At 33.7% G+C, this 11,074-nt stretch overlaps 1 protein-coding gene across 1 annotated transcript; it reads right to left on the bottom strand.

Annotated features, from left to right (window-relative positions):
• Window positions 1-415: 415 nt before the first annotated feature.
• On the bottom strand, window positions 416-931 carry LOC139888412 (probable E3 ubiquitin-protein ligase RHA1A). Its single transcript, XM_071871421.1, has one exon. It carries the CDS (start codon window positions 929-931, stop codon window positions 416-418), a length of 516 nt encoding a protein of 171 aa, XP_071727522.1.
• Between the last annotated feature and the right edge of the window lie 10,143 nt (window positions 932-11,074).

The following is an 11,074-nucleotide window of genomic DNA, read 5'->3' as shown; positions in this document are numbered from 1 at the left end:
TATTATTATTCTAAGTATAATTAAGGGTATAATAGTAAATTAGGTGTAAATGAATTATAAATTAGTGTGTGAGGATCATCTCCCAATAATAAAATTTGTTGTCCTTCAAAATAAATTTTAACTATAACATATCATCTAACTTTTTTTTTTCCTACAAATACGTAGTTTCACGACTTATTCAACGAGTTAACCAAAATTAGATAAATAGAAAGATTTACCCTAGTAGAAATAAAAAAAGTACAAATAATAAAATAAATATAAATTTCTCTCTCTTTCTTAAAGGAAAAAAAACGTACGGAGTAACTAATATAATAAACATAAACAATCTCCTAAAACACCGAATCCAATAATCCATCCATGTCATCACTACTTTCTCAAATTCACTATACATTTTTCTCAACAGCTAAAATTCACTTTACATTGCCGGATCAACTTCATTTCCGGCAACGGCACGGCGGCCGGACAAAATTTTCTTGGGCGGAAGAAGAATAGATCTACACAATGGACAATAAATCTGTCCTTCATCAACCCATCGATCCAAACACACTCGATGAAAAACATGTTTACAATTCACAAGCTCTCTAATTGAGTCATCACCGTCAATACAATCAATACATATACTACAAACAGTCGACTGGGGTCCACCAAACTTACTGACAAAATCTGAGTAAGGAATGACTGAGACTTTGCTCTTGATTGCTGCGGTGATGACGTGGACGGGAACAGGGTGAAGTGACGGCGAAGTTCCGTCGAGGATGAGGATGGCGCCGGCGCCGGTGGATGAGAAGTTGTCGGGATCCGGCGGAGATTTGAAGAGTCTGAGATGGGATAGGGCGGCGATGAGGAGAGAGATGGTGTGAGAAAGGAGGTTAGAGAAGGTTGTGGTGGTGAGGATTTGGGGGATTTTGATAGCTAGATATAGATACCCCATGTTTGTATGTATAGGTTTAGGAGTGTTTGGGTTACTACGAGGGAGGAATGGAATGGAATGGAATTTGCAGGGATTTATAGAAGGGGGTTTGAAGATGTTTACCTTGTAGTAGGATTAACGTGGGTTTGTTAAATTATTATTATGAGTACATTAAAAATTAGAATAGGTCACATCATTGAAAGGAATACACAAAGATTAAAATATAAGATAAAAGATTAAAATCGGTCATATGGCGGCTCAATATCGGTCATGCGGCAATCGGTCATATGGCAAAACTCTAACGACCGATCTCACGGATAATGTCAATTAAATAAGAAAAATTAAGCCATTGGTCCAGGGTATTTGCATATAGTATTATAGTGCACGATAGGCACTTATATTTTTCTTATATGAAATTAGTCACTCACGTATGCATTAGTTACTTAGACACTCAACTAGTTCCTCAATCAAACTGCTGTTAGAAAATTTTTATTAAATAATAACATGATTGTGCCACGTGACACATTTTCGACCAATTCAATTTTTCTTTCACTATCTTCATCACTAACAAAATAAAAATACAAATATTAGTATATAATTAAAAAAACTCACTTTTTTTTTTACAGCGAATAGGATCACCAGGGGGACTAAACCACCAGTTGTGATCATCTCCAGTTTCGACTATGCCGATGCAGCGATAATAACTCCGCCCCCATCGCTGCCCGGAGGAAACCTTAAAACCGATCTAAGGGCACGACTAAGTAAAACCCCCTCCCCTGACAGGGTTGAAATTGTGTTTTTTAAATATGTAGCCAACGGGGGTCGAACTCCTGACCTCCCCTAAAGGAAAAACTCACTAGAATTAAAAATTGAAGAGCACAACCTATAAAAGAAGTAAAATCTAATCACTCACGTATGCATTAGTTACTGCACTCAGCTTTTTTTTTTAACGGCCAAATTTTTTTATTAAAATACGTTCCATAGCAAGACGCTAAGAGAGAAATAGTTACAAGGGCTTTTGGAGCCATAAGTTCCAATTGAAAACTAGATGACCCCGATTTTTAAGTCAACGAAAAGAATACATTTGAATTAAATCAAAAATACAACTTCTGCTACAAAAAGATTCATTAAAAACAACGCCGTTCCGGAACCGCCAGATAATCCAAAGCAAAGTAACCAAGGTTGCAACTAGACGATCTCTCACATCACTGCGAAAATTGCAGGCTTCGATCCAACTATTCGTTTGATCCCAAGTGTCGAAACAGACTAAACCACAATCTAACCAAGACCCACACTTACTCCACACATCACGATCCAACGAACAACCGAAAAACACATGATCTCGAGTTTCCACCCCCTGATTACATATCGGGCACATGATCGAATTAATAAAAACACCTCTCGTGGATAAATTCCAACGTAGAGGTAACGAATCCAACTTAAACCGCCACAAAAAAACATTAATTTTTCTTGGAATAAATGTATACCAAGTAGTGCGAATAGGCAATGCCGGAAGCAGTTTCCGATCCAGAAACACCCTTAACGATTTGACTGTAAATGCACCATCCGAGTTAACCGAAAATATCCACTGATCTTCAGTATCCGTTAGATGAACGTTAGATAATTCGGTCCTAAGAGTATCAAGTGCAAATCTGTTTCAAGCCCCCAAGTTTTTTCTAGACCAACTCCAATGCCACTATTAATGTTGCCAAGTGACCAAAGTCTTGACTAGGTCAAAGGGTCAACCTCATCTTCCTCCACTTATTCACCTCCCATCTTTCTTTACTACTTCCACTTTTTACTCTCAACTCCCAAATCAAAGATTCATCATCCATTATAGATCTAGCAAGCTTACATCAAAACAAATTACATATTTGGAATCCTTGCATCTTCCTCTTCAATTCCATACCAATTTCATCTCTTTTGGGTAACTTTCTAAAAACTCTAAATTTCATGTTCTTAGTGTTTTTAACTTAAAAGTGTGTTAATTAGTGTCTATGTCTCAAGTCTAACATGAATATGTGATGTATTTGCTTGTTCTTGTCATTTTGGTGTAACTAGCTTAAACTTGAAAAATGACTAGTTTGATCTTGAGATTTGGTTGTTTAAATGTTGTTAGATGTTAAAAGTTCATGTATTAAATGTGTTACTAGCATCACTAGTTTCATTTTGATGTGTAGGTTGACTAAGAAAACTTCACTAACATGATTATTACTTTTGTGATTTTGGTTAGGGTTTGATAGACTTAAATATGAACCTTTGATGCATTGAATGCTATGAAATGTTGTTGTAAAGTGTTTAGTAGTATTGTATGCATAATTACCTACGAAACGGCGTATTATATGTGTGTGTTAAGTTTCCGAATCATCACTTGCATTTATGATCTTGAAACATTAAATGGTGAGCATTAAATGATCTTTCGACGAGATTTCAATTATTGCAAATGATGTTTTTGTTTGATGAAAGGTGTTTAGTTATATTCCTCGTTAAATTACCTTTCCAACGATATAAGATACGTGTTTTGAATGTTTACGGTTCATGATTTGTGTTGGTTTGAAGTTTGGTTCGTGCACTTGTGAAATTTCAGCAAAACCAACAGCCCAGGTGTTTGGACGCCGTCCCAATCCTTGGACACCATCCAAGCCTTCATTGCTGGACCCCGTCCAGCCATTTTGGACGCCGTTCAGATGAACTAAAAAGGGCTGTCCAACTTGGTCATTTTTCGTTTAATTCTAACTATGCCACGCACCTCCAATTAACATGTAACTTGTTCTAACATGCTCATATATGATTATATAACTCAGAAAAATTGTCCGAGACCCGACCCGAATGTGTTGACTTTTTCGTTGACGTTGACTTGACCAAAGTTGACTTTTATTCAAACTTAACCAATACTTTGTTTAATCGTTCTAACATGCTTTTATACTTATATCTTGCATGAAACTTGACAACTTGACTCACATGCTATATATAATCGAGTCATAACGAGCCATAGGACTAATTGAACAACTTTGACCGACTTCATACTTTATCGGTATTCATACAACCTATTGTTTAGGTCGAGACTAGCATTCGTTCTTGCACACGTTTACTTTGTGAAGTACCTATATACTCGTGCACTCGAGGTGAGATCATAGTCCCACTTTTACTCTTTTATATTTATACTTGGGATGAGAGAACATAAACGTTTTATACGTTTATACTTTGAACACAAGTACAAAAACAAACATTCCACCTACGAGTTAGAACAAAAATCCTCAAGTTCAATTATCATTAGTTACACTTGTAGGGTGTAAGCGAGAACTTATGTTGTATGGCCATACGGGTTTGACGAACCCTCAATCGGACGGTTCGCTACCGTCGGTGAATGAAATATATTTTCAGGTATAGTGTAGGTTCTAACACTATGATGCAGAGGTACTATTCAGTTAAGCCTTGATAATTGGGTGCTCGTGATACAAACAACAACTTTTGGAATGTAAACGATTTAGATAATCACCTTATACTAAATCTTGTGGTTCAATACAATATACTCACTAAACCTATGATTTCACCAATGTTTTCGTTGACAGATTTTTCTATGTTTTTCTCAGGTCCTTGAACGCTATGTGTTACATGCTTCCGCACACTATTTTGATACTTGCTTAGATGTCGAGTATACATGCATACATGGAGCGTCTTTTGGCTTTACTTTAAGTTGTTTCACATAGGTTTCATTTGTACTTTAAACGTTGTAATGTATCTAGTGGTTAAACTACTTTTGTAAACTTGAAACATCTTTACAATTGAAATGGATGCGACATATTTTGGTCAAACCTTGTATTAAAGACTTATGACCACTTTACGGAACCTAAGTTGACGGCGCCGTCAATGACGATTTTGGCCGGGTCGTCACAATATCATTCTCATATACACGGACGGGAAGCTCTATATTGACGCAAAGTCGGAAAATACGCTCCTCGTCATGCGTCATTTCTGGCTTCCTATTTAAACTCTTATTGACACCAGTGCCACTCACGCGCTTTAGCGCAAGAATCAGAAAAAAAATGGTCAACAAAAAAGAATGAATTCTTCCACTTCTCGCGCATACCGGCCTTGGTAGGCTCAACAAACTTAACGCGCTCAAGGAAAGAATACCAACCGTTTCCATGTGGCTGGTAAGAATATACGTTTCTGAAAAAACTAACTATAAGGGCAAAGTTGTGTCCACTACACCACATCTCAAAAAACGAAATACGGCACGCGCTATAAGGGTGAAGTTGCCCAGCGCCGATACCGTAATAGTGAAGCACTGTTAAGAAAAAATCGGTAGAAGGATAGAGAATATTTCCATATTTCATAACTTTTGAATACACCACAATCTTCTTGGGAGGCGGCTCATTGGCGCGCTATTTTTGTCGAGGAACTACAGGGTTCAGCGCACGAATTGGGGGATACCCCCTCATAATATCATTAAGGCCGTCATGGGTAATAATGAAAGAAATATCACCAACATTCTTTCTTTAATCAACAGAAGTAGAAGAAGGCATCGGTTTAAAGAAGACAAACAACAAAGGAGCAGAAAATAAATTCTAACCTCATGATAGTGAAGCGAAGTAAACAAAGCAAAAAAGGAGCGTCAATCAAATGTGTGATGACCCGAAAATTTCTGACCAAATTTAAACTTAATCTTTGTATTAACATTTCCGACATGATAAGCAAAGTCTGTAAAACTGAATCTCAAAATTTTTGAACTACTTTTATATATTTAAATACCCTTCGGTTGTTTTCGACGATTTGCGAACAATTATATGTAAATAGATACATATATACTATAACTTGAAAAAGTAACAATGTATTAATTGTTTGATATCGTACATTAAACTTATTGGTTTAAATATCTATTTGAATATATATGATAAGTTGAAATATTTATTATTAAAATTTATTTATAGATAACTTTCAAGGTGTATTTAAAAACTGATTTATATATTAAAAAGATATATACATATATATAATTTCAAGTTATTTAGTAAACGATAGTAACATTCGTTTATTGATTCGATTGATATTTAGATAAGTTAACTAAAGCATTTAAGATGAACCAGTAAAACACTAATTTGCTACAGTATTTTCAAATTGCTACAGTACCCAAAAATGCTACAGTGTTTTCGAAAATCACTATTTGCTACAGTGAAATTGACTTTGCTACAGTACAATTGACTTTGCTACAGTAACTTTGCTACGGTAAACACTATTTCAAAATAAATAAATAATATATATATATATATATATATATATATATATGTATATGTATATGTATAAACTGCGAGACGATGATTTATAGAAGCAAATAACCAAAACACTTAATTGATTAAAGCTACACTTAGAGTGACATAGTTATCAATGATTAAATTTAATTTTTGATAAAGGTACACGTCACGCAACGAAAATTGCTAGTTTTCTAAGCGTACGTAAGGACGTTCGAAAAACTGGAACCGGGACATAAGTCGAGTGACGATGTACGACTTATCGGAACAAAAATTACAAGTTAACTATGCACGTAAATTTAATATAATATATAATTAATTATATAAATTAAATATATTATATTTATATTTATATTAAATAATTATGTCGACAAACAAAAAGTTAAAAGTTTGTGAGCTGTCATACCTTCCCATGCGATCGCATGGGAAATGGCTTGGGAAGCTATGCGATCGCATGGCACCCTTTTGCTGGCCACATCTATAAATTCGCGATTTCTGCTTCTGATTCAATTCATTATTTTTACTCCGTATTTATTATTATTATTATTATTATTATTATTATTATTATTATTATTATTATTATTATTATTATTATTATTATTATTATTATTATTATTATTATTATTATTAAGATTATTATTAATCTTATTATTTTTATTATTAGTGTTATTATTTTTGCGATACAAAAATAATAATGTACATAAAAAATTACGACTGTGTGCTGTCCAAGTAATTTTCAAAACAAGTTTCCAAGCGAGCTAGAGCCAAGGAAAATATGGGTTATTGCCAAGGAAATTATGGGTAATGTTCGGGGGTATTTTTGTGAATCAAACCTCGTGTTTATCATCTCCGATGCATCTACGTGCTTTCCTGCAATATTGTATATCAATATTAAACAGTGAGTTTCATATGATCCCTTTTACTCTCTACATTTTTGGGCTGAGAATACATGCAAATACTTTATTAACCGATATACAATATTTATATGGGTGAGTTTCATTGCTCCCTTTTTAATTGCTTTTGCAATCTATATTTTTGGGCTGAGAATACATGCAATTTATTTTAAACGCAATGGATACAAGTACATACTAAATTCTACACTGAGTTTGAACCGAAAATCCCTTAGCTTTGGTAACTAGTAGCTGCCAGTACATAGGATATGGACTGGTGGGCGCGAATAACAGTATATGGATCCATAGGGCTTGACATCCCCGTCCGAGCTAGAGCGCTAGCCTTTTAACGGACGTATGTTATTTGAGTTTAGGACACGTTGGTTTGCGTGTATTAAAACGAATGGGGTATTTATCATTATAACGTTAAAGCTTAGTTACCAGGGTGCTCTGTTATGTAGAATTTATTGATAAACGTTTCTGGATGAAACAACTAAAATCTTGTGATCCACTTTTATATACAGATTATGCGAATCACTAGAACTATGAACTCAGCAACCTTTGTGTTGACACTTGAAGCATGTTTATTCTCAGGTTTCTAGAAGTCTTCCGCTGTTTGCTTATACGTGATACAAGATATGTGCTTGAAGTCATACATGCTATATACAAGAAACTTGCATTCACCATTTACCTTATTTTGACTGTATTGTCAACAGATGTATTATTGTAAACCATTTAAATGGTGATTATCTATACGTAGGAATCATCAGATGTTAAAAACATGAAATTTATATATTCATTTATGAAATACCTTTTCAAACGAATGCAATGTTACAAAACGTATCACATAGAGGTCAAAACCTCGCGATAAAACCGGTAAATAACGTGCTGCGTCAAAAGGGATTTTGACCGGCCGTCACAAAATGTATAAAGGAGAAGATGAGTGAAAGTTTGAAAATAGTAAAAAAGTCGATGAAAGGAAAATGAGCTATTTATAGGGAAAATTGGAGTATTAGATTTGGAAAAAAAGAAAAAGCATCACCACCGTACACGTGTCGTAAATCTGGCGGAGGGGAATCTGACAACTGGCAGGAAACGTGCGAAATGACGGTTGAGTTGACAGCCTCCCATAACTGGCGACAAGCCGAAAAAACCATCTTAGCATTAAATGCTTCACTTAGCGTATTTTGCGCTACTTTGGCTCAATACTCTAAAGTTTGAAAACGTCATGATTAGTTCGACATCACGCGCAAAGTTTGCGCGTAATATAGAACTTGGGGGACTTAATGATGCGCATGACTGCACATCAGTTGCTCGAAGTTTAACACGATAAAAATGTCGCCACTAGATGGCACAAACAGAGGACGTCAACTAAACGTAGATAGGCGCTATAGTAAAGTTGCGCCAAGGCCGCATGCGCAAAGTAAACGGTTATCTAGTGTAATCGCTGGATGTAGAAGACACTGCAGCAGGTTCGCATGATCTAGACACTGTGTAACAGCTGGATAATGGCAGTAGGCCGTTGGCAGACAACACTGAGATAATAGCAGTACATTTTTGCAGCTTTCTGAAATAAAATGGCAAGAATAATACAACATGACACTGGTACGTCCTTTTGTCCCCATACGTGGCACTTAGGGACAAAAACATACACATATAAATAGGCACAACCTGAGCTCAAATACACACACAACAATAACCATTCTCAAAAAAGAGCTATCCCCTCAACATATAACTTAGACTCGTCATTAAGAGCTTCGTTAATTATCCACCTTACCCACGCAACCGTAATATACACCTCATACTCTTTACGGTTTTAGGTAACGTTCTTAGAACATAAATCCTAGCACCGTCCCTGTGCCATCAAGTCCGGTAAACCCGTACGGTGGTGAGTTATGTTTAACCACCCTTTTGAGATCTTCATCTCGTATTGGGGTTATTCACGGTACTCCGGACCAGAAAATTAAACTCAAAAGAACCCTTAAATCCCCTTTGTTTGTTGATCAAGTATAGACCGAACTCCTTGAACTACTTTATGCTTGATCAGTGATAAATCTCTGTGTGTATTGCCTTTACAATGAACGTAAATAAATACATCTCATGGGTGACAAACTACCCAATATACAAGGAATGAATGAATATTATCTATACTAGGTAAATATACCTACTGTTATAAAATATCTAGATTGGATGTTAATTTTATTATTATTATATTTCTTGCATAGTAATATTTTATACTATAAATAGACATGTATGGTAGCCATTTAAGGTGCACCATTTCTCTTGAAATATCAATATCAATTTTTCTTCTCTCCTTCTTCTCTCTTTTTCTCTCTTTTTCTCTCTTTGTTCTTATAACCATTAAAGGTAGTTATAAGCCTACTGAATTATAACACGTTATCAGCACGAAAAGCTTAGTGTAATTAAAAAATATCTCAAACGATCACGAATCACTAATCAAGGTATGAAATTATTAATAATTTTCAGACTCGAATATATCAAATTTTGGACTACTAACATTTATATTTATGTTATTTAAGTTATATATGGTCGGTTATACCACCTGAATTATATTTCTGTAATCTAACTTTTACTAACTTCACTAACATTTATATTTATGTTATTTAAGTTATATATGGTCGGTTATACCACCTGAATTATATTTCTGTAATCTAACTTTTACTAACTTCACTAACATTTATATTTATGTTATTTAAGTTATATATGGTCGGTTATACCACCTGAATTATATTTTCTGTAATCTAACTCTTATTAACTTCACTAACATTTATATTTATGTTAATAAGACCTCATGATTGTACGCAACACGTCATTTGACAACACGGTACTTTATGTACGCAACACGTCATTTGACAACACGGTACCATGGGTCGAGATTAATTCCGATCAATACGAATACGACGGGGTCTTTATATGTTATCTAACATTTATGATTACTTATGCAATTAATCATTATTTATTTCATGCATACTAATGTTTATTCTTAAATTTATAATTTTAAAAGTTAAAATAAAAAAATAGTTTATATTTTTATTAAAAGTAAATCTTAAAAGTTAAAATAAGAAAAAGTAGTTTGTACTTTTATTAAAAGTAAATCTTAAAAGTTAAAATACAAAAAGTAGTTTGTATTTTTATTAAAAGTAAATCTTAAAAGTTAAAATAAGAAAAAGTAGTTTGTATTTTTATTAAAAGTATATCTTAAAAGTTAAAGTAAGAAAAAAAAGGGGATGGTAAAATGGAATAGTTTTTTGTCAAAAATGAAGTATTGAAAATGAAGTGGTCTCCTTCTATAACTAAAAAAAAATATATACTTTTATCAAATGAATTTTTTTGTGGCCGACAATTTCAAACACGAGTCCGTATTTAGTTTATCAAGAATATCTCTTGCTTTGGTGAAAGGTCACGATCACGATATCAGGTGTTGTGAAAGAATTAAAAAATTGGTCAAGTGACATTTTAAAAACTAAAAAAAAAATTTAAACAAAAAGTTTTTTTTATATATTTATAATTTACGGGTAACGTAAAAAAAAAGGAAGTTTAAAAAAAAAAAAAAAACAAAGAGTGTTTAAATGAGTTTTACAGAAAGGGGGAAAGCAAAGTAAAAAAAAAAAACTTTTTTCCAAACAAAGGTAAATGAAAGTAGGACTTAATACAAGAAAAAAGTAAACATCTCCTAAACGTGATAAAATCTATCAATGATAAGTATTAGACTTGATGAGCTAAATGTGACAAAAATGTTTCAACATGTCTTATGTTAATTTTCTAAAATAAGTTATTATTATTCCTAGTTTAACACATATACATATGTTAATTAAAAACAACCTTTTTGTTCTTATGTAGTGTTGGGTTGCAATTTTGGTTGTATGCCATAATTCCATCCAGTAGAGTGACAATAGAAAACTTTTGATGATAATCAATAAAAAACTTTTTTCCAAACTTGTCAAATGTTTTGTTAAAAACGTGACCGTTGAAAAAAGGAGGTTGAATAATAAAACTTAAAAAAC

The sequence above is a fragment of the Rutidosis leptorrhynchoides genome, chromosome 2 (assembly GCF_046630445.1).
Source record: "Rutidosis leptorrhynchoides isolate AG116_Rl617_1_P2 chromosome 2, CSIRO_AGI_Rlap_v1, whole genome shotgun sequence".
In the NCBI taxonomy this organism is placed as follows: Eukaryota; Viridiplantae; Streptophyta; class Magnoliopsida; order Asterales; family Asteraceae; genus Rutidosis; species Rutidosis leptorrhynchoides.
The sequence above is the reverse complement of the archived record's forward strand: the minus strand, read 5'-3'. Positions and strand labels throughout refer to the sequence as shown.

Coding starts and splice junctions, on each gene's coding strand:
- LOC139888412 (XM_071871421.1), bottom strand. CDS start 931: ATGGGGTATCTATATCTAGCTATCAAAATCCCCCAAATCCTCACCACC.